The sequence below is a fragment of the Colobus angolensis genome, unplaced genomic scaffold (genome assembly GCF_000951035.1).
Source record: "Colobus angolensis palliatus isolate OR3802 unplaced genomic scaffold, Cang.pa_1.0 Scaffold41, whole genome shotgun sequence".
NCBI lineage: Eukaryota > Metazoa > Chordata > Mammalia > Primates > Cercopithecidae > Colobus > Colobus angolensis.
In genome coordinates this window covers 4,960,423-4,985,769 of record NW_012117488.1, presented here as the reverse complement: position 1 = coordinate 4,985,769, position 25,347 = coordinate 4,960,423, and the positions used below count along the sequence as shown (strand labels likewise).

The 25,347-nt window shown below is 37.5% G+C and overlaps 1 protein-coding gene and 1 long non-coding RNA gene across 2 annotated transcripts in view; one reads left to right on the top strand and one right to left on the bottom strand.

Moving 5' to 3' along the window:
- LOC105521776 overlaps nucleotides 1-25,347 on the bottom strand; it is a 75,309-nt gene that overhangs the window by 26,818 nt on the left and 23,144 nt on the right. The window lies entirely within an intron of this gene.
- Nucleotides 12,454-13,451, top strand: LOC105521775 (transcription initiation factor TFIID subunit 9-like). The gene has a single exon (XM_011956086.1). It carries the CDS (start codon nucleotides 12,454-12,456, stop codon nucleotides 13,246-13,248), a length of 795 nt encoding a protein of 264 aa, XP_011811476.1. The 3' UTR covers nucleotides 13,249-13,451.

Here is a 25,347-nt window from a genome sequence, read left to right as displayed (position 1 = left end):
ACATCAGTAGTCAAGGTTCCTGCCTTATGGAGAAAGTCAGTCTGAGAGATCAACACCGACATGATGAGAAAAACAAAAGCAGAAACGGAGAGTGATTCCTGCTCGTCTGTGGTTCCCCAAGTCAAACATTACCCTTCTTTCTAAAATGGTAATAAGCTTGGTGTATTCAAGGAACTGAAGCCAAGTGTGTGAGAAGAGAGTGAAAGTAGATGACGTTGGACATCTCAGAAATAATCAAATTTTTTGTAAGTTAATAGATCTCAATAATGGCTGAAGATAAAAATCACCTGGAAGATTTCTAAAAACATCACTATAGACTTTCATTTATAGTAATGGTAGATTTTGTAATTCAAAACAAACTTCGCCCTTCTATTCAGCATTCTACTGGAGATTCTAGCAGTGTAATAAGATAAGAAATAAAAAATAAAAAAGCCATCCAGATTGGAAAGAAGTGTTAAACTGTCTTTGTTTGCAGATTACATGATAACCTATGTAAAAAAAAAAAAAAAAAAATCCAACTGATTCCAAAAAAAACTACTAAAACTAATATGTGAGTTTACCGAGGTTGAATATATAACAGCAATCTCCAGAAAAGTTACTCCATTTTATTTCTATACCCAAGCATACAACTGGAAACCGATTTCTTTCTAAAAATAGCATTTATAATAACTTCAAAAATATGAAATGTTTTGGGATAATATGACAAGTGTTTAAAAATTACACACTAAAGAAAACAAAACACTGCTGAGATTAATGAAATATGTAAATTAATGGAAAAATATATAATGTTTATGAATCAGAAGACTTAATGATTTTTTTCTGGACAATTCTACCACAGAATCAATAATGTTAAGATAGTAATTGTGCCAAAATTGATCTGTAAATTTGACAAAATCCCAATCAAAACTCTAGCAGGTTTTTTGATAGAATGTCAGAGGACAATTCTGATTTATACAGAAATTCAAAAGACTAGAATGACAACAACAACAAATCTGAAAAAGAACAGAGTTGAAGGATTTACACTAGCTGACTTCAAGGCTTCCTATAAAACTACAATAGTCAAGACAATGTGGTATTGGCAAAAGAATAGACACAAAGATCATGAAACACAATAGAGTTCAGAAATAGGCCCACAGGAATAGAGTTAACTGATTTTCGATGAAAGTGCAAAAGGAATTCAAAGGAAAAAAATATCACTTCAACAAATTGTGCTGGAAAAATTAGACATCCTTATGCAAAAAATGAAATAATAACATTCTTGACACATATATAACACCTCATACAAAAATTAACTCAAAATAGGGAAAGACCTAAATACAAAATATAGACCTAAATACAAAATAGTAAGCTATGTTTCTAGGAGAAAAAACTGTAAGAAAATCTCTATATGTTTTCCATTTAAACATGAGTTTTGAGAAATGACACCAAAAGCATGACTGTAAAAAGAAAAAATCTGAAACTTAACTTTATCAAAAATTTAAAACTTTGTTCTGTGAAAGACATTGTTTAAAAAAAAAGGGAAAAGACAAGCTTGGAAGAAAATATTTGCAAATCATATATCCAGCAAAGAACCTGTAACTCTAGTAAAAATATAAAGAACCCAGTGAAAAAAATAAGCCAAAAGTCTGAACAGATCTTCAGGAAAGAAGATACACAGGTAACAAAAATAAGCATATGAAAAGATGGGCTTCACCTGCAACAACTATCATCGTGGTGGGTTTTTTGTTTGTTTATTATTGTTTGAGACAAGGTCTCACTCTGTCACCCCGACTGGAGTGCAGTGCTGCCATCATGGCTACTGCGATCTCAACCTCCTGGTCTCGAGCGATCCTCCCACCACAGCCCCTGGGTAGCTGGGACTAAAGGTATGCACCACAACGGATGACTAATTTTTTGCATTTTTAGGAGACAGAGGGTTTCCTCATGCTGCCCAGGCTGGTCTTGAACTCCTGAGCTCAAGAAATTCACCCTCCTCAGCGTCCCAAAGTTCTGAGATTATAGGTGTAAGTCATCATGCACAGCTTACTATGATGTGTTAATGATGATTTCTATGTTCTCATTCTTCTTCATTTATTAATTGTAATGCTTTTAATAGGATTTCTCCTTTATATCTTTTGTATTCATATCACATAGACCCAGAGATATTTATTTTGTTCTTTTAGTTATAATCCAGTATCATCATCTTTTATTTTACTGAATAAGGTAAAACTCACCACATAACATACAATTTACCATTTTAACCATTTTAAAGTACAAGCTCTTAACTTTATTTGGGAAATGCAGCCATGTGGTAAGATTTAAGATTAGAAAAACCCTGTTGCCAGAGATAATTTAAAGTAATATGGTGTCAGCTGGGTGCAGTGGCTCACACCTGTAATCCCAGCATTTTGAGAGGCCGAGGCAGGCAGGTCACAGGGTCAGGAATTCAAGACCAGCCTGGCCAAGATGGTGAAACACCGTCTCTACTAAAAATACAGAAAAATTAGCCGGGCATGGTGGCAGGTGCCTGTAATCCCAAGTACTCAGGAGGCTGAGATGGAGAATTGCTTGAACCCGGGAAGTGGATGTTACAGTGAGCCAAGATGGCACCACTGCACTCCAGCCTGGGCGACAGAGCGAGACTCTGTCTCAAAAAAAAAAAAAAAAAAAAAAAAAAAAAAAGCTACCATGAAAGATATATTATTTTCTGCTTTTAAAAATAATATTCTAGCTGGGTGCGATGGCTCATGCCTACAACCCTAGCACTTTGGAAGGCCATGGCGGGTGGATCACTTCACGTCAGAAGCTCAAGACAGCCTGGACAACATGGTGAAAACCCGTCTCTACAAAAAATACAAAAATTAGCCAGGTGTGGTGATGTGTGCCTGTAATCCCAGCTACTTGGGAGGTTAAGGAATGAGAATTGCTTGAACCCGAGGTGAAGGTCACAATGAGCACAGATCATACCTCTGCACTCCAGCTTGGGTGACAGAGCAAGACTCCATCTCAGGATAATAATATAATAATAGTAATAATAATATTCTAGAATGTAAATAATGCCATTCACTGGCTTTTGGTACATTCACAATGTTGTACAATCATCACTGCTATCTAATTCTAGAATATTTTCATCACTCCAGAAGAAAGTGTCATATCCTTTATGCAGTTGCTTCCCATTTCCTCTCCCCTCACACTAGCCCCTGGTAAGTACTATCTGATTTCTGTCACCATGTATTTGCCTATCTTCATATTTCATATATTAATGTAATCATACAATATGTGGCACTTTTCATCTAGTATATTTCATTTGGCATAATGTTTTCAAAGTTCATCTTCATTGTAGCATGTTATCAGTACTTCATTCCTTTTTATAGCTGAATAATATTCCACTGTATGGATATACCTCATTTGTTAAATCCATTCATGAGTTTATGGAGACTGAGCTCTTTCTACTTCTTCCATTTCTTCAGGATTATAGAATTTTTGGTTGACAGTTTTTTTCTTTCATAACTTTGAATATGTCATTCCACTACCTTTGGGTCACCATGGTTTCTGATAAGAAATTAGCCATTAATCTTATTGAGAATCCCTTTGCATGACAAGTCGCTTCTCTCTTGCTCCTTTTTTTTCTTTCTTTGTATTTAGCTTTCAACACCTTCACTATATTGTGTCTCCACAAAGATATCTTTGAAGTTACCCTACTTGTGGTATGTTGAAGTTGTTTCTTCTTTAATTTTTTTATTGTTAATTTTTGTGAGTACAGAGTAGGTGTACATAATTATAGGCTAAATGTGATGTTTTGATACAGGAATGAATGTGAAATAATCACATCATGGAGAATGGGGTATTCATCCCCTGAAGCATTTGTCCTTTGTGTTACAAACAATCCAACTATACTAATTTAGTTATTTTAAAATGCACAATTAAATTATTATTGACTATGGACACACACTAGTGTGCAACCAAATAGTATGTCTTATTTACTTTTATAATTATTTTTTGTACTCATTAACCATCCCCACTCCCCCGTGCCCAACTACCCTTCCCAGCCTCTGGTAACCATTATTTTACTCTACATCTCCTTGAGTTCAACAGTTTTTATTTTGAGATCTCACAAATTAGTAATATATGAGATATTTGTCTTTCTGTGCCTGGCTTATTTCACTTAACATAATTACCTCCAGTTCTATCCATGTTGTTGCAAGTGACAGAATCTCATTTGTATGTCTGTGTGTGTGGCTGGAAACACTCAATTGTATATATATATCACATTTTCTTTATCCATTCATCTGTTGATGAACAGTTAGCTTGCTTCCAAATCTTAGCTATTGTGAACACTGCTACAATAAACATGGGAGTACAGATATCATTTTGAAATACTGATTTCCTTTCTTTGGGGTCTATACCCAGCAGTGGGACTGCTGGATCATATGATAGCCCTATTTTTAATTTTCTTGAGGAATCTCCAAATTGTTCTCTGTAATGGCTGTACTAATTTACATTCCCACCAACAGTATATGAGGGTTCTCCATCATCACCAGCATTGGTATTGCTTGTCTTTTGGATATAAGCCATTTTAACTGGAGTGAGAAGATAACTTATTGTAGTTTTGATTTGCATTTCTCTGATGATCAGTGATATTGAGCACCTATTCATGTGGCTATTTGCCATTTGTATGTCTTCTTTTGAGAAAAGTCTATTTAAATTTTTTGCCCATTTTTTGATTGGATTATTAGATTTTTTTTCCATAGACATGTTTGAGCTCCTTATACATTCTGGTTAGTCGTTCCTTGTCAGATGGGTAGTTTGCAAATATTTTCTTCCATTTTGTGGGTTGTCTCTTCACTTTGCTGATTGTTTCCTTTGCTAGACAGTAGCTTTTTAACATGAGTAAACTTATTTGTTTATTTTTACTTTGGTTGCCTGTGCTCATGTGGTATTACTCAATAAATTTTTGCCCAGACCAATGTCTTGGAGAATTTCACCCAGTATTTTTGTAGCAGTTTCATAGTTTGAGGTCTTAGATTTAAGTCTTTAATTCATCTTGATTTGATTTTTGTATATGGCAAGAGATAGGGATCTGTTTTCATTATTCTGCATATGGATATCCAGTTTCCACAGTACCATTCATTGAAGAGACTGTCTTTTTCCAAGTGTATGTTCTTGGCACCTATGTCCAAAATGAGTTAGTGAACTCATCTCCCTAAGTGTAAGTGTATGGATTTGTTTCTGGGTTCTCTATTTTATTCTATTGGTCTAGGTGTCTGTTTTTATGTCAGTACAATGCTGTTTTGGTTATTATAGCTCTTTAGTATAATCTGAAGTCATGTAATGTAATTCCTCCCATTTTGTGATTTTTGCTTAGGATAGCTTTGGCTATTCTGAGTCTTTTGTGGTTCCATATAAATTTTAGGATTGTTTTTTCTATTTCTGTGAGGAATGTTGTATTAGTCCATTCTCATGCTGCTAATAATGACATACCTGAGACTGGGTAATTTATAAAAGAAAGGGGTTTAACTGACTCATAGTTCAGTATGACCTCAAAAAACTTACAATGATGGTGGAAGGGGAAGCAAACACGTCTTTTTTCATGAGGCCTCAGGAAACTTACTATCACAGTGGAAGGGGAAGCAAACATGTCCTTCTTCACATGGTAGCAGGAAGAAGTGCTGAGCAAAAGGGGTGAAGAGCCATTTATAAAACAATCAGATCTTGTGAGAACTCACTCACTATCACAAGAACGCAGCACAAGGTCAAGTGCCCCCATGATTCAATTACCTCCCACTGGGTCCCTCCCATGGCGTGGGGATTATGGAAACTACAATTCAAGATGTGATTTGGTTAGGGACACAGCCAAGCCATATCAAATGTCATTTTGATAGGGATTGCATTGAATTTATAGATTGCTTTGATTAGTATGGACATTTTAGCAATATTGATTATTCCAGTTCATAAACATGGAATATCTTTCCATTTTTTGATGTCCTCTTCAATTTCTTTCATCAGTGTTTTATAGTTTTCACTACAGAGGTCTTTCACTTCAGTTAAGTTGATTCCTAGGTGTTTAATTTTATTTGTGGCTATTGTCAGTGGAATTACTTTCTGGATTTCTTTGTCAGATTGTTTGCTGTTGGCAGATAGAAATGCTACTAATTTTTGTATGTTGATTTTGTATTCTGCAACTTTACTGAATTTGTTTACCACTTCTAATAGTTTTCTGGTAGAGTCTTTAGGTTTTCCCAAATATAAGACCATATCATCTGCAAACAAGGATAATTTGAATTCTTCCTTTCTAAATTGGAAGTTCTTAATTTCTTTCTCTTGTCTCATTGCTCTAGCTAGGACTTCTAGTACTATATTGAATAACAGTGGTGAAAGTGGGCACCTTATTGTGCTCCAGATCTTAGGGGAAAGGCTTATAGTTTATCCCCATTCAGTATGATATTAACTGTGGGTCTCTCATTTATGGATTTTTATGCTGAGGTATGTTCCTTCTATACTCAGTTTTTTGAGAGTTTTTATCATGAAAGAATGTTGAATTTTATCAAGTTTTTTTTAGCATCAATTGAAATGATCATATAGTTTTTATCCTTCATTCGTTGATATTGTGTATCACATGGATTGATTTGCACATGTGGAAACATGCTTGCCTCCAAGGACAAATTTCATTTAATCATGATAAACAATTTTTCTAATGTATTGTTGAATCTGGCTTGCTAATATTTTGTTGACATTTTTTGCATCAATATTTACCAGGGATATTGGCCTATGCTTTTCTTTTTTGGATGTGTCTTTGGCTTTGGTTCAGAGCCATAGAATGAGTTTGAAAGTATTCCCTCCTCCTCTATTTTTTTGGAATAGTTTGAGTGGGATTGGTATTAGTTCCTCTTTAAATTTTTGGTAGAATTCAGTCATGAAGCCATTGGGCCCCAGGCTTTACTTTACTGGGAAACTTTTGATTGCAGCTTCAATGTCATTACTTGGTATTGGTCTGTTCAAGTTTTGGATTTCTTTCTGGTTCAATTTTGGTAGGTTGTATGTGTCTAGGAATTTGTCCATTTCATCTAGATTTTCCAATTTCTTAGCATATAGTTGTTCAGAGTATTCACTAATGATGCTTTGAATTTCTGCAGTATCAGTTGTGATGTCTCCTTTTTCATTTATGGTTTTATTTATTTGGATCTTCTTTTTTTTTTAGTGTGGCCTAAGGTTTGTCAATTTTGTTCAGCTTTTCAAAAAACCAGCTTTTGTTTCATTGATCTTTTGTATTGTTTTAGTCATTTCAAATTCATTTGTTTCTGCTCTGATCTTTATACTTTTTTCTTCTACTAATTTTAGATTTAGTTTGTTCTTGCTTTTCTAGTTCTTTAGGATGTATCATTAGATTGTTTATTTGAAGTTTTTTCTCTTTTTTTGATGTAGGCACTTACAGCTATAATCTTCCCTCTTAGTACTATTTTTGCTATATCCAATAGGTTTTCGCATACTGTGTTTTCATTATCATTTATTTCAGGAAATTTTTAAATTTTCTTCTTAATTTCTTCCTTGATTCACTGGTCATTCAGGAGCATATTATTTAATTTTCTTGTATTTGTATAGTTTTCAAAATTCCTCTTGATACCAATTTGTAGGTTTATTCCATTGTGGTCAAAGAAGATGCTTGATATTATTTCAATTTTTTTAAATGTTTTAAGTCTTGTTTTGTGAACTAACACATGGTCTATTCTTCAGAACAATCCATGTGTTGACAAGAAGAATGTGTATTCTGCAGCCATTGGATGAAGTATTCTATAACTATCTATTAGATATATTTGGCTTATAATGCAGATTATGTTTGATATTTCTTTGCTGATTTGCTCTCTGGAAGATCTGTCCAATGTTGAAAGTGAGGTGTTGAAATCTCCAGCTGTTATTGTATCAGGGTCTTCCTCTCTCCAACTCTAATATTTGCCTTATGTATCCGGGTGCTCCAGTGTTGAGTGTTTATATATTTAAATTTTTATATTCTTTTGCTGAATTGATTCCTTTATTATTATATAGTTACCTTCTTTGTCTCTTGTTATGGTTTTTGTCTTGAAATCTATTTTGTCTGATACAAGTATAGCTACTCCTGCTATTTTTTGGTTTCTATGGGAATAGAATATCTTTCTCCATCCCTTTATTTTTAGTCTATGTGTTTATTTATAGGTGAAGCACGCTTCTTGTAAGCAACAGGTTAACAGGTCTCCTATAGTTTGGTGCAAAAGTAATTGCAGTTTTTGCCATTATTTTTAGTGGCAAAAACTGCAATTACTTTTGCACCAATCTAAATATTTTCATTAATTCAGCCACTCTGTCTTTTGATTGAAGTGTTTAGACCATTTACATTTAGTGCTACATTGATAAGTAAAGACTTACTTCTGTCACTTTGTTATTGTTTTTTGGTTGTTTTGTGGTCTCTTCCTTTCCTTCCTGTCTTTTTTTAGTAAAGGCAATCTTCTCTGGTAATATGATTTAGTTTTGTGCTTTTATTTTTTTGTGTATTCATTGTATTTTTTTTTTGTTTGAGGTTACCATGAGGCTTGCAAATACTATATTTTAATCTATTATTTTAAGCTAGTAACAACTTAATATTTTGCATAAACAAACAAGCAAGCTAAAAGAAAACTAATAAAAATTCTGCACACTAACTTCATTCCCACAGTTTTTAATTTTTTGTTGTTTCTATTTATATGTTATTGTACTGTCTGTATCTTAAAAAGCTGTTTAGTTATTATTTTTGAGTGATTCATTGTTTAGTCTTTCCACTTAGGATAAAGCAGTTCACACACCACAGTTATGGTGTTATAATATTCTGTATTTTTCTGTGTACTTACTACTACCAGTGAGTTTTGAACCTTTAGTTGATTACTTATTACTCACTAATGTCCTTTTCTGGCTGACTGAAGTATTCCCTTTAGTTTTTCTTATAGGACAGGTCTGGTGTTGATCAAACCCCTCAGCTTTTGTCTGGGAAAATCTTTATTTCTCCTTCATGTTTGAAGGATATTTTCACTGGATTTACTATTCTAGGATAAAAGTTTCTTCCCTCAGCACTTCAAGTACATCATGCCTCTCTCTCCTGGCCTGTAATGTTTCCAATGAAAAGTCTGATGCCAGATGTATTGGAGCTCCTTTGTACGTTACTTGTTTCTTTTCTCTTCTTCTTTTTAGAATCCTTTCTCTTTGATCATTGGGAGTTTAATTATTAAATGTCTTGAGGTAGTCTTCTTTGGTTTAAATCTGCTTGGTGTTGTATAATCTTCTTGTTATATTTTTGTTTGGATATTGATATCTTTCTCTAGGTTTGGTAAGTTCTCTGTTATCTCTTTGAATAAACTTTCTACCCCTATATCTTTCTCTACCTCCTCTTTAAGGTCAATAATTCTTAGGTTTGCCCTTTTGAGGCTGTTTCTTATAACCCATAGGCATGCTTCCTTGTTTTTTATTCCTTTTTTCTTTTGTCTCTTCTGTGTATTTTCAAATAGTCTGTCTTCAAGTTCACTAATTCTTTCTTCTGCTTGTTCGATGCTGCTATTAAGGATCTTATACATTCTTTAGTATGCCAACTGCAGCTTTCAACTCCAAAATTTTTTCTTGATTCTTTTTAATTATTTCAATCTCTTTGTTAAATTTATCTAATAGAATTCTGAATTCCTTCTCTGTGTTGTCTTGAACTTCTTTGAACTTCCTCAGCTATTTTGAATCCCCTGTCTGAAAGATCACATATTTCTGTTTCTCCAGGATTGGTCCTTGGTGTTTTATTTAATTCATTTGATGAGGTCATCATGTTTTCCTGGATGGCCTTGATGTCTATGGATTTTCTTCAGTTTCTGGTCATTGAATAATTTGTTATTTATTGTACAGTCCTCTATCTGGACTTGTTTGTACCCATCCTTCTTGGAAAGGCTTTCCATATATTCTAAAGGACTTGGGTGTTGTGATCTAAGCTGTATTACTTTAGAGGCACCCCAAGCCCAGTTATGTTGTGATTCTTGCAGACTCGTAGTGGTACTGCCTTGATGATCTTGGACAAGATCCAGGAGAATTCTCTGGATTACAAGGTGGAGACTCTTGTTCTCTTCCCTTTCTCCCAAACAAACAAAGTCTCTCTCTCTCTGTTCTGAGCCACCTAAAACTTGGAGTGAGTGACAAGCACTCCTGTGGTCACCACCACTGTGACTGCACTGGGTCAGACCTGAAGCCAGCACAGCACTGAATTTCACCCAAGGCCTGCTATAACCACTCCCTGGCAATTGTCTGTGTTTGCTCAAGGCCCTGGGGCTCTGCAATCAGCAGATGGCAAAGCCACCCAGGTCTGTGTCTCTCCCTTCAAGGTGGTGAGCTCACCCAGCCCCTGGGTGGGTCCAGAGGTGCCATCCGGATGTCAGGGACTAGAGTCAAAACCCTTAGAAGTCTACCTGGTGTTCTATTGTACTGAAGCTGAGCTGGCGCTCAAACCAAAAGATGCACTTACTTCCCCTTTCCAAAGGCCGAGGAGCCTCACTCCCATAGCTACCACCACAGGCCACAGGGAGTTCTGTCAGACTACCACTAATGTTCCCTTAAGACCCAAAGGCTCTTAAGGCAGCTTGTGGTGAATTCTGCCTGACTTGGGACTCATCCTTCAGGGAAATGGGCTCTCCTCTGGCCCAGGGCAGGACCAGTTATGCTGGCCAAGAGTCATGTACTAGAATTGGGGACTGCAAGAGCCCACTGATGCTCTACCCCACTGTGGCCATGCTGGTACCTAAGTGGTAGGATAAAGTCCCCTTTACTTTTCTCTCTGCTTTTCTCAAGTAGAAGGAGTTTTGCCCCATAGCCACCACAGCTGAAAATGTGCTGAATTTCACCTGAAGCCACAAGTTTCAGAGTTTCATCCAGGGCCCACAGCATATTACCTCACTACTGGTTATTCAGGGCCCAAGGACTCTTAGCAGGTGATGGGTCCTGCCAGAACCAGATCCTTCCCTTCAAGGCAGCAAGTTTCCTTCTGTCCCAGGATGTATCTAGATATGTCTGGGAACTAGGGTCTGGAACAGGGTATAACCAGCTCAGTGGCTGAGCTGATATCCAAGATGCAAGACAAAGTGCTCCCCACCCTTGCCTGTCCTCTCCTCAAGGAAGGAAGCAAAGTGCTCCCCACTCTTCCCTGTCCTCTCCTCAAGCAGGGGTCTCATTTGGAGCTATGAGGGGAGCAGCCTGGAGTTAGGGGAGGGGTGATGCCAGCACTCCCTTAGCTGCCCAAGCTGGTGTCTCAGTATGTCACATGCCCCCCACCAGTCCACTGTCTCTGGGTCCAGTTCAGCACCAGAACTCACCTAAGAGTTGCAATTCTTATGACTTAGGCTGCCTTTCAAGTTTACTCAGAGACCCAGAGCACTCCAGCCCTCAGTGGTGAGATGTGTGGGAACTTAAGCTCTGATCTCTGGGATCTACAATTACCCTCTGGCAAGGGCTGATTTTAATGCTCCCTTCATGGGTGGGTGTCATCTGAGGTTGGTCCAGTTTTCCTTTATGCTCTATCAGGACAGAACTAAGTTCAATTCCTCACAGTTGCTGTGCTCTCCCTCCCTCAGTGCCCAGAGACACTCTCTGCACCAAGCCACCACGGCTAGGGTTGGGATGGGGGTGGCATCAGTGATTCAAGATTGCTTTTTCTATCTCTTCAGTGCCTCTTTCAGGGATATATAGTTAAAGCTAGGTACTTCAAGGGTTCACCTTATTTTCTGTTCTTATGAAGGTGTTTTTCTGTGTACATAATTGTTCAATTTGTCTGGGCATGATGGCTCATGCCTGTAATCCCAGCACTTTGGAAGGCCAGGGCAGGCAGATCACCTGAGGTCAGGAGTTCGAGACCAGCATGGTCAACGTGGCAAAACCCTGTCTTTACTAAAAATACAAAAATTAGCCCACCTGTAGTCACAGCTATTCAAGAGGCTGAGGCAGGAGAAACACTTGAACCTGGAAGGCAGAGGTTTCAGTGAGCCGAGATCACGCCACTGCACTCCAGGCTGGGCAACAAAGTGAGACTCTATCTCAAATTTAAAAAAAAAAAAAAAAAAAAAAACTGGGGGCTGGGTGGGGGCAGGCGAGGGGCGCGGAGTGCTCTGGGCATCGGGCCCCCAGGTAGGAGCTTCTCAGTGCCCTCTTCGGAGGCCGGCAGAGGGCCACGAGGCGGTTGTCAGCGCCCCGGAGCCGACCCTCACCCTCACGGGTGTTGCGGTTGGCGGGGGAGGGGACGCGGAACGTTAATTCCGTTGGCCTGAGGCTCCCGGGGGAGGTGAAGAGAGGTCAGCAGATCCAGCTCTCCTGCTTGGCAACCTGCTTAGTCTTTCTGAATCTGGTACACCAGGGGTTGGAAAAACCACACTAGGCAAAGAACTTGCATCAAAATCGGGACTGAAATACATTAATATTGGTGATTTAGCTCGAGAAGTCTGATCATAGGATATCATGGAATCTGGCAAGATGGCTTCTCCCAAGAGCATGCCAAAAGATGCACAGAAGATGGCACAAATCCTGAAGGATATGGGGATTACAGAATATGAACCAAGAGGTATAAATCAGATGATGGAGTTTGCCTTCCGATATGTGACCACAATTCTAGATGATGCAAACATTTATTCAAGCCATGCTAAGAAAGCTACCATTGAGGCAGATGATGTGCGATTGGCAATCCAGTGCCGCCCTGACCAGTCTTTTACCTCTCCTCCCCCAAGAGATTTTTTATTAGATATCGAAAGGCAAAGAAATCACACCCCTTTGCCACTGATCAAGCCACATTCAGGTCCTAGGTTGCCACCTGACAGATATTGCTTAACAGCTCCAAACTATAGGCTGAAATCTTTACAGAAAAAGGCATCAACTTCTGCGGGAAGAATAACAGTCCCGCGGTTAAGTGTTGGTTCAGTTACTAGCAGACCAAGTTCTCCCATACTAGGCACACCAATCCTACAGACCATGTCTGTTTCAACTAAAGTAGGGACTCCCATGTCCCTCACAAGTCAAAGGTTTACAGTACAGATGCCTACTTCGCAGTCTCCAGCTGTAAAAGCTTCAATTCCTGCAACTTCAGCAGTTCAGAATGTTCTGATTAATCCATCATTAATTGGGTCCAAAAGCATTCCTATTACCACTATGGTGTCATCACAAAATACTGCCAGTGAATCATCAAATGCATTGAAAAGAAAACGTGAAGATGATGATGATGATGACGATGATGATGATCATGACTATGATAATTTGTAATCTAGCCTTGCTGCATGTAACATGTATACTTGGTCTTGAATTCATTGTACTGATATTAAACATGCATGCTGGATGTTTTCAAGTTGTGTTTTAGAAAACTTTAATAATATTTAATGAGTAAATAGAGTTACCATACTTTTCAATTGAAATGAAGGTTTTTCATCAGCCTTAAAAGTGTAAGAAAAATAAAGTTGTCATTCATTTGAAAAAAAAAAAAATTGTTAAATTGGTGTCCTTGTGGCAGGGATGATGGGTGAAGTCTTCTATTCCACCAGCTTACTCCTGTTGAGTTTGTTGAGTGTGTAAACTCATGTCTTTCATCAAATTTGGAAACCAAACTTTGGAAAATCATTCAGGATTATCTACTCTAGCTGAACATACACATACTCAACAACCCAGTAATTTTACTCTTAACAATACATCCAAAAATAATGTTTGCACATGTGTGCTAAAATACTTGTTTTAAAATGTGCATACCTGTGTTACTCATAAGAGCCAAAAACTAAATGGTTCTAATATCATAAACAATAGCCGGGCAAGGTGGCGGGCGCCTGTAGTCCCAGCTACTCGGGAGGCTGAGGCAGGAGAATGGCGTGAACCCGGGAGGCGGAGCTTGCAGTGAGCTGAGATCCGGCCACTGCACTCCAGCCTGGGCGACAGAGCGAGACTCCGTCTCAAAAAATAAATAAATAAATAAATAAATAAATAAACAATAGAATGGATAAATTATGGTATAGCAATAACATTTACAATAGCTTCAAAAACATGAAATACTTAGAAATAAAAAAGTCAAAAACATATGTGCAAGACCTGTGCATTGAACATTACAAAGCATTGCCAAAAGTAATTAAAGAATAAATGAAAATATATACCATGTTCATAGATTAAAAACTCAATTTGATCAATTTAATTAAATTAATCTATCTATTCAGTGCAAAGTCAAAATTGCAGTAGGCTTTTTTATAGAAAAAAAGTTGATTCTAAAATGTATATGAAAGAAACTTAGCTAGAATGGTTGAAATAACTTTGAGGAAAATCAAATTTAGAGGAGTTAGACTACCAGATTTTAGAATCTACTGTAAAGTTACAGTAATCAATATTATATATAGTAGTATATATGAATATACAAGAATAAACATATAAATCAATGGAACAAGTTGAAAGTCCAGAATCAATCCATACATACTGATTTTTGACAAACATGCCAAGGTAAATCAATCAGAAAAGATCATATGTACAACAAATGGTATTCAGGGCCCAAGGACTCTTAGCAGGTGATGGGTCTTGCCAGAACTGGATCCTTACCTCTAACGCAGCAAGTTTCCTTCTGTCCCAGGATGCGTCTAGAAATGTCTGGGAACTAGGGTCTGGAACAGGGTATGACCAGTGCCTTATCTGCTGTGGATGAGCTGGTATCCAAGATTCAAGACAAAGTGCTCCCCACCCTTCCCAGTCCTCTCCTCAAGCAGAAGGAAGGGGTCTCATTTGGAGCTATGAGTGGTGCAGCCTGAAGTCAGGGGAGGGGTGATGCCAGCACTCCCTTAGCTGCCCAACTGGATATTCATATGGAAATAAAATGACACTTTCCTTTACCACATCCCATATAGAAAAATAATTAACTCCAAATTATCACATCTATAAATATGCTATCTAATATTATAAAACTTCCAGGAGAAAACTAGAGAAAATCTTCCTCACCTTAAAGTAGGTAAATATTTTAGGCAGAACATTAAAAAAATAAAATTTTCAATAATGGAACTTTATCAGAATTAAAGTCCTCTGCTTTTCAAAGGACATCATTAACAAAATACACACACACACACAACCATAAATGTCTTTTAATAATAAGATGACAATAATAATAAGATGCTCAATAATAAGATGACAAACAAAGAACTAAAAATTGGCAATATATTTGAAGAAATACTCTATTAAAAAAGACATACAAATAGCTAATAATTAAATGAAAAGATTTTCAAAAAAATTTGTCATCAGAGAAATGTAGATTAAAACCACAATGTAAAATTGCTATGTAGCCATTACACTGTACAAAATTTAAAAGACTGGCAATATGAAAATTAGGCAAAAATATGGATCAATTGGAACTCTCATACATTGCTGATTGGACCTGTGAACACTTTGCGAGGCCAAGGTGGGCAAATCACGAGGTCAGGAGTTCAAGACCAGTCTGGCCAACATAGTGAAACCCTGTCTCTACTAAAAATACAAAAAATTAGCCGGGTGTGTTGGTGTGCGCCTATAATCCCAGCTACTTGGGAAGCTGCGGCGGCAGGAGAATCGCATGAACCTTGGAGGCGGAGGTTGCAGTGAGCCAAGATCACACAATTGCACTCCAGCCTAGGTGAGACCACAAGACTGCATGCATCTGGGGGGAAAAAAAAAAAGATATGCAAATAGCTAACAATCAAATGAAAAGATTTTCAAAATAATTTGTCATCAGAGAAATATAAGTTAAAACCACAATGTAAAAGTGCTGTGTAGCTATTACATTGTATAACATTTAAAAGACTGGCAATATGAAAATTAGGCAAAGATATGGATCAATTGGAACTTTCATACATTGCTGATAGGAGTATAAAATAGTAAAACTACTTTGGAAAACAGCAATTTCTCATAAAGTTATACATATATTTGGTATTCTACTCTACAATTCCATTCCTAAAATTACCTGAAAAAAATGAAAATATGTCCATTAAAAGACTTGTACACAAATATTCATTGTAGCTTTATTAGTAATAACCAAAAAAAGTAAAAGGAAAACTAAATGTTCACCAATTGGTGAATGGATAAGCAAAGTGAAATAGCATTCATGCAGTGAAATGCTGTTTAACGATAAATAGTAATGAGCTACTGATACATGCAATAATATGGATGAATCTCAAAAACATTATGCTGAATGAAAGGAGCCAGACATTAAAGAATACATACTGTACAATTCCATTTATATGAAATTCTAAGGCCGGGCAAGGTGGCTCACGCCTGTAATCCCAGCACTTTGGGAGACCGAGGCAGGGAGATCACAGGGTCAAGAGATCGAGACCATCGTGGCCAACATGGTGAAACCCCGACTCTAGTAAAAATACACAAATTAGCTAGGCGTGGTGGCATGCTCCTATAGTCCCAGCTACTCAGGAGGCTGAGGCAGGAGAATTGCTTGAACCCAGGATGTGGAGGTTGCAGTGAGCCAAGATCACACCACTGCACTCCAGCCTGGTGACAAAGCAAGACTCCACCTCAAAAACAAATAAATAAAAAATGAAAACATAAAAAAGAAATTATAATAAGTATAAACTAATCAATAGTGACAGAAATTAGATTAGTGGTTGCCTGAGACTGGGGATAGGGAAGAAGGATTGATTAAAAAGGGATACAAGTGAACAGTTTGGCATAATGGAAATGTTCCGTATCTTAACTGTGACCATAGTTACATAGGTACACAATTTTTCAAAATTTACAGAAATATATGCTTTAAATTGATTTTTTGTATATCAGGTACACTTCAATAAAGTTCATTTTCTAAAAATATCATTCTGGCTGCCATGATGAAATTGGATTTTGGCCAGGCAAGGGTGAAAGCAGGTATGCTAAATAAGAGGCTATTGCAGAGATAACAGCAGCTTGAATTAGGGTGTTAGTCACAATGTTAACGGTTAATGTGTAGATAGCATTTATTAGATGCCAGGAACTATTCTGTGTATTTTTCAGGTATTGATTCATTAAATCCTATGAAATAGGTACTATTATAACTCTAAGGTACAGGAAACTTAAGTAACTTGTGAAAAAGCTCATAGTCTGGGTTCAATTCACAGAATTAACCGTTATGCTCTAGAAGATAGATTCAGAGCATATTTTGAAAATACAGCTGCCATAATAAACTGATATATAAGATGTGCTATGTAAATTCAAGAGAAGACTCAAAGATGGTCATGCCATACTGAGATGAGGAAAATTGGAGGAGGATTGTGTTTGTAGGTTGTTAAAGGAAGAGGCTTCCATTATGTATCTGAAAGCAAAATCTGACTTTTTGTGTGTGCTACATAAAGAAGAGCTGTGTTTCTAGGCAGACTCTGAAGAAAACAAACTACTGATATATTTGATTTGAGGAAACATAAAGTATTCAAAATAATGAAAAACACTTAAGAGGGAGTGTTTAAAGATTGATTAATCATAGGACCGATGGCCATAGAAGTGTGGTCATTGGAGTGAGGCTGTTGCTCCTTGGCCAACCTTTTTTTTTTTTTTTTGAGACAGAGTCTCACCCTGTCGCTCAGGCTGGAGTGCAGTGGTGTGATCTCGGCTCACTGCAACCTCCACCTCCTGAGTTTAAGTAATTCTCCTGCCTCAGCCTCTGAATAGCTGGGATTACAGGCACAGGCCACCATGCCTGGCTAATTGTGTTTTTGTATCTTTAGTAGAGACAGGGTTTCACCATGTTGGCCAGGCTGGTCTCAAACTCTTGACCTTGTGATCCACCTGTCTCGGCCTCCCAAAGCATTGGGACTACAGGCATGAGCCACTGCACCTGGTCTCCTTGGCCAGCTTTTACAGGTGTGTGCTCTGGTAAGAAGCTGACATTGATCTATGAGATTAGTAAAATCTGTTGTTACTTTTTTACTATAACCAAATATCATTCCATCTCTTCCTAAGAGAATAAGTATTTATTATTGTTAATAAGGAGATAAATTTTAATGCTATATTTAATATATGTCATGTTTGAGATACCCATTCGCCATCCAAGTAAAGATGTTCAGTAGATAATAGGTTACGTCAGTCTGGAATTTCAGGTACACATCAAGTCTGAGAGTTATCAGCCTATAAATGGTATTTACAACTACAGATTGGATGAAAACACCTTAGGGAGAGAATGTATCTAGCTAGAGCCCTCGATGGGGAGAGGTCTGTAAACTTAGCAGGATACAACAAAGTTGTATGACAATAATGATCAGGAGGTCCATAAATAATCCTAAATATTTCATGAAGTATTACAGTTAAATACAGAAAACATACAAGTACTTTAAAGAGTAAAACTGACCCAACTTTAATTAAAAATTCTGAGTATTAAACTGCAACTAAGTCATAAATAAAGGAAACATATTTATAAAAATGAAATTTAATGATAGCATTCGGTACACACTCCATAGCAGGCATTATATAAGCACTTGGAGAATGAGATGAGTGGGAAGACTTCTCTCATGAAGCTTTGAATTCATCCTTCCATTCATTCTATCAGGAAATACTTAGCCAATGCCTTTGAGGTAACTGATACATGCTTAAGTAATGGAGATATAACTGTGAACAAGACAGACATACTCATGAAATTCAATGGAAAAGATAGCATTAATAGATAGCATTGATAGGTGGATAAAAAAAGGATAGAATATACCATTCAAGGGCAACATATAGGATGCCATAGGCACCTTTATATCAGGGAGAACTAACATAATCAAGGAGTCATAGAAAGTTTCTCAGAGGAAGTAAATTTTCAGCTAAAAATTTAAAGAAGGAATGAGTAGAGAGTCACTAAGAGTGTAGAAAATAATGCCCAAGGCAAAAGGAGCAGCATGTGTAAAAAGTTTGAGAAGAGAGCCTCAAGCAGTTGAGAAATAGAAAGAATAATCTGACCAGAGTAAGAGGTGAGACTGAAGGATTAAGTGTGTGGGCTGTGATAAGGTGGGGTCCCTGCAAGTCTCGCTAAGGATTTTAGACTTTATCATAAGGTAACTGGGAATAACACAGTAAGAACTTGTTTTCCAAAGCTCACTATTGTAGGTGATATAATACATACAACTAAAAATGTCTGTAGAATCACAGAGGAGGGAAAGACTAATTGGTCAGGTGGGCTTCCCGAGAAGCAGCATTTTAGTTGAATTTTGAAGAATGTGAGAGATTCTACGAGGCAGCAAAAGGGAAAGGGCATTACAGAAAGAGGGAATGACAAGGACAAAGGCACAACCATCTTAAAAAAAAAAAAAAAGAGCTGGGCATGCTGGGAACAGGGAGAAACCATAAAGTATAGCAGCGTAAAGTGGCATGAACATAGTGAAAAATAAGGCTAAGAGGCACAGTCCTGACATTTGTGTACAAATGGAACAATGTGGCACAAGGAACATACATTTAAATATTTAAAAGTTATAAATCATGTTGACAAACAAAATTTGTTCTCCTCTCTACATATCTTCAAATTCAAAATATGGTGGATGACAGGCTGTTGAGTATAGGTAAATATGATAAATTTACTTTTATACAGGCCTTTATACTTAACAGTCCAAGCATTATATCTTTATAGGAGTTTAACAAGTCACTCCAGATCTAAATCAAAGTTCATGAACTCTATTAGTCCATTTTCAAACTGCTATAAAGTTACTACCTGAGACTGGGTAATTTATGAACAAAAGAGGGTTAATTGACTCACAGTTCTGCATGGGTGGGGAGGTCTCAGAAAACTGGGGAGGCCTCAGGAAACACAATCACAGCAGAAGGTGAAAGAGAAGCAATGAATGTTCTTCACAAGGTGGCAGGAAAGAGAGAGCGAAGGAGGAAGTGCCACTTTTAAAACCATCAGATCTTACGAGAACTCACTATCACTAGCACAGCACAGGGGAAACTGCCCCCATGATCCAGTCACCTCCCATTTGGTCCCTCCCTCAACACATGGGGATTACAGTTTGGATTACAATTCAAGATGAGATTTGGGCGGGGACACAGAGCCAAACCAGATCATGAACTTTATAATTAAAGTTACATAAATCTTATCAGAAAACAATAATTAACAGTAAACTTCTGGGTTCTAGGACCAGTTTTTTTTAATGATTCCAGTAATTACTGTGTATCTGATATGAATAATTAGATACGAACACAAGACTGTATAAGACTGGAAAGTTTTCAGACTCTTTATTAAATATGTGAAAATGGAAAACTGCCATTGAGTGAGGTTAACTCTACTAGAATCTTACAGGGACTTACAATGGTATCTAAACAAATTATTTACTCTGCAAATTCATTTATTTAATGTTTCATTTATTCTAATGTTTTGTGCTGTTTTCCATAGCACAAAATTAGGTATCCAGTATTTAGGCCTTCTTGATGTTTTTAGGATGTTTTTGAATTTTTTATTGATATAGTTGTACATATTTTTGAGGTACATGTGATATTTTGATACATGTATACAATGTGTAATGATCAAATCAGAGTAATAGGGATATCCATTACCTCAAACATTTATCTTTTGTGTTGAGAACACTACAATTCTTCTCTCCTAGCTTTTTGAATTATGTAGTAAATTAATGTTAAGTATAATTTCTCGATAGTACTATTAAATAAAATAATTCATTTCTTCTATTTAAACAATATTTTTGTACCCATTAACCAATTTTGCCTTAATTTCAGTCATATATTCTTAAACCCTTTCCTGAGTCCAAGTTCACTTCTCTCCCTTCTCCACACACCAACTCACTTATTTTAACATTTAAATTCGCTATTTATATATATAGTTTATATGTAAACTGTATATAGTTATATATAGTTTATAAATAGTTTGCATATAAACTATATATAATTTATTTAAATGTTAAAATGAGTGAGTTGGTGTTCAGAGAAGGGAGAGAATAAACTATAGATATATATAAATCTAAGGAAACTAAATTCCAAAAAGGGAAAACTGTTCCTATAGGAGGCATGGGCATAAAGATAGGGTGTGTTTTAAGCAGAGGAACTCTGCTGAAGTAAGGCAAAGCCAGCAGAACTTTTAACAACCATGCACACTGATGTAACGGATTGGAATCTATAGGAGCCCCAACTGCAGAGGTAATCCTGCCTACCTATCAGTTCTCGCTATAATTATTTTTAAAACAATTAGGTTTAAGCATATAAATTTTAAAATGTCAATATCAGTGCATGTAATTCTTTAAATGGGAGACATGTGAAGAACTGGGAAAATGTGAACCATAATTAAGAAAAAAATTATAAATATGTTAAAGAAATTGATGAAAAAATGAAGAATTTCAACAGATAAATTGAATCTCTAAAAAAAAAATTCTCTCGAGGCACAGCCCACTTTTTATAAATAGGGTGAGAGAATAGGAGAGTTCAAAGTGTGGCCTTAGGCTATGTCCTCTCCAGGTACCTCAAGGTTTGACAGCTTCTGTAGACAACCCCTTGGCAAGGACATCAGCATGTAGAAGTGTATGCTAGTCACAGTGGTTATGATAAAACTCACCTCCGGTGACTCTGAGGACAAAGAAGATCAAGGAGAGGAAGGATTTAGCTTATATTATTTTAGATATGCACCTGCAAGACATACCTAGACTCTTTCAGGGAAAACTACTTAGACTTGAAGAAAAAACTAGAGGTCAAGTTTGGAAAAAATGCGATTTAAATTTGAGTTGTTATCATTAGTGTAATCACATTTATATATATGGTATCTAGCTCTTTTTCTATTTAGAATTAATAGACTTATGATTAGGAAACATCACCTTAAACATACGATACATAAAGCCCAACAAAGAAATTACCACTGGGAATCTTTTGAACTTACCTTCTGGCATACATCAGACAGAAACTTGGAAAAGCAGATATCATGGGAAACAGACTGAAAAATAAGCAGAATAAGGTATTATGTGACAGTAGAAAACTTCTTGATATCTTTCTCCTGATGACAAAATAAGTACATTTCCCACCATGAATTTCTCAACCTTCTCCATATGTATTGACATGCTCTGCCTTCTCACCTATTTCAAATGTTCCAAATTCTTTTCCATAATGTCCTCTCTTTAGCCCTACATCATCAAATGTTGTTTCTCCAGTGGATCATTCTCATCATTATAGTTGCTACAATAGTTCCTATTTTAAACTACCTCTGTCAGCTACTGCCCATTTCTGTTTCTCTTTGCAGCAAAATCCCTTGAAAATATTTGTCTATATTCACCATTCTGCTTTATCACTGTCCATTCTCTTCTAGACCTGTTCCAATAAGGTTTCTTCTTGTCAAGTTTGTTAATGATCTATATCTTGGCAATGCCAATAATACGTTTTTATTTAATTTCTCAAAAAATCGGCTACTCCAGCCCTTCTCCTCCTAGCCTGTCTCATCTCAGTGAACAATAGTATCATACATTCAAGGCTAAGGTAAAAAATGTAAGAGTTATCCTTGAGTCATCTCTTCTCCTCACACATCACACCAAATCAAGTCCTAATAGCACTACCTCCAAAACAAATTCAAAATCAATTCCTCACCTTTTCCATTGTATAACTGCAGCCCAAGTCACCATGACTTCTCATATGAACTATTAAAAGAACTTCCTAACTGATTTTCCTGACCCAGTTCTTGGCCTCTACCACCTCTTCTTCACAAGGTTATTATCCTGAAGCACAAATCAGGTTATAGCACTGTCTCTCTTAAGACCCTTTTAATGTCTTCCCGTTATACTTAAAGTTCAGCTCCTTTCCATGACTTTCAAAGCTCTATGTGATCTAGCCTCTGCTTATCTTTCTGTCTTCACCTCCCTCCTGCATTGCATTTCAGCCACACTGGCCATCACTATTTCACTCAAATATGAAAGCTCATTTTTCTCTCAGGGACCTTATACTTGCTGCTTTTCTGCCTAGAATATCCTTTCCCTAGATATTCACACTGATAACTCCTTCTCATCATTCAAGCCTCAAGCTAAATGTCACCTCTTGATTGAGGCTTTCTATGTTTATTATTCCCACTAGAATATAAGCACCTTGAGGTCAGGAAACTATCCAACTTGCAAATTACTTTATTTTCAATGCCTGGAATAGTGACTCACAGGCACTAGATAAATACTTGTTCATAAACTTAACTCCTTTAGAATATTTTGAGCATTCATTATAATTATAAAGGCCATCAACATATGTATATTAAATGTTTATGTACCAAATCCTGTGCTTTGTGCTAAGGGTAAAAAGACAAATAAAATTCTATCTAGAGAGTGACATCAGCAAGATAGTGGGATAGAAGGTGCCAACCCTCAACTCCCCAGAGAAGCACCAATTTTACAACCACCCATGGATAAGAATACATTTCAGGAGCTCAGGAGTCTAGCTGAGATGTTCTAGAATCATGGTGGAGCAAAAATAATTCAATAATATTTGTATTAAAGTAGGTAAGAACAGTTACATTTTATGCACATCACCCCCTACACAAGATGGCCCAGCTCAGTGCCAAGGGAGAACCCCTTGGTTGATGATTTCTCCCACAGGTGGAAATGAGGGCAAAGTGAGCACCCAGCTCTCCCACCATTGAAGGCTGAGTCCAAGAAACCCAGTTCTATCTTGTCCCATCCAGAGCACTGAGGGGATTAGCACAACTGAATTATCTGGCAGCAAGAAGCAGTGAAAAGGAGCAGAAGCTCAAAGCAGCGGGCACACAGATCTCAGTAATTGGCCACAAATGTTACTGGCTGGCCTGTAGACACCACCCATGAACCCTGTGGGGGTGTATCACATTTGAACCCCCAAATTGACTGACATGTCACAGCACTCCATGCACACACTCCCACCACCACCACCATCACCAGAACCTTGCACTCTTCCACAGATGGCACCCCAGGTTCCCCTGTAGACAGTATATGTGCTCCCCTGAAGATGGCAAACATGAGCCTGCAAAGACAGTGCACAGATATCAACAAATGGCTCAACTCTGCTAAACTGGGAGAAGGTACACAACTTTGATCACTCCAGATCACAGCCCTAGTGAGAGGAGGTGCCAGCTGGGCTTCCTGGGTCAAGCAGGGGCTCAGAAAGCTGTGAAACTCACTCGTTTCCTGCATTCGGACTTACTTTGGTCCTGGATGAATAATATTGAAGATACCTGCTTAAAATATTCCTAACACCCAGATTTGTGCATGTGTTTTCTTCCCCAAGAAAGCTATAAACAGTGAAAATTTTGCTGTAAGCTTCCCTGTGTCCTCTCTTCCCCCTTCCCCGAAACTAAAAAGAATGTTAACTGCCCATTTTTCTGTGACCAGCAGACTTTACCTATGCTCCCAATTCCAATTCCTTGTAAACATACTTTGTAAAATCCTATAAAATCCTGTCTCCTTTGCCATGCCGCTGCAAGGTCATAAAGTAGATAAAACCTAAGCTGCAATTCCGGTTTTCCTCAAAAGGAAATGTTCTAAGACATGTCACACAATAACTTACTGCCTTTGTTTCTCACTCTGGTAACATCTTCCCTCCACCTTAAAGAGTTTAAAAGGCAACTGCATAATCTAACTCTGGCTACCCGTTCGGGACCCCTTCCACACTGTGGAAGCTTTGTACTTTCACGTTGCCCAATAAATCCTACAGTTTTTTCTATCAGTCCGTGTCTCTATCACTCGCTGCGGGCAGCTGCCACACCAATTCTTTGGCCTGACTAAAGGCAAGGACCTTTGGCATTACACTAGGAGAAGTAAATGGAAAGTTCTCACTTCCTGGCCTGGTTTTATGGGATCAAGGGAAAGCATACAATCCTGACACTACCCCCCAAGAGGGAATAAGAACAGCAGGGGGATACATCAATTGAAATGGTCTGGGACACCTCCAGATCTCTAGCCAGGCTGAATGGTGCAGATTGTTCTCTCCCAACGCCAGTAATCAAAGACTTGAGAAGTTTACTCCTTCTTCAAATGAGAAGGCAACAAGGCAAGGCTTCAAAGAACATAAAAAATCAAGGAAATATACCACCAAAATAATAATAATAAAGCTCCAGTGGCTGACCCCAAAGAAATAGAGATATATGAATTGCCTAAAAAGAATTCAAAATAATTATCTTTAAAAAGCTTAGTAAGCTACAAGAGGAAAAACTAAGGGATCATGGTGGACAGGAGGCAGGACTAGACTGTACCTCCCCCACAAACAGAGACTTGCCTTGTGAACTTCTGCTCCAAAACTACTGCAGGAATAAACCAGAAAAGCTGAGAGAACCCACAGACCCTCTGAAGGAGGCAGATTACTCCTGCAGGAGCCAGGAGACACCCCAAATACAGTGAGTGCCCAAGCTGTGGAAGTGGGAAGGGAAGATTGTCCATCTGCAAACACACACCCTCACTGGGGAACCTGAAGGTCTGGATCATG

What these genes read in the sequence shown, in the direction of transcription:
- LOC105521775 (XM_011956086.1), top strand. Translation starts at nt 12,454, where the DNA reads ATGGAATCTGGCAAGATGGCTTCTCCCAAGAGCATGCCAAAAGATGCA.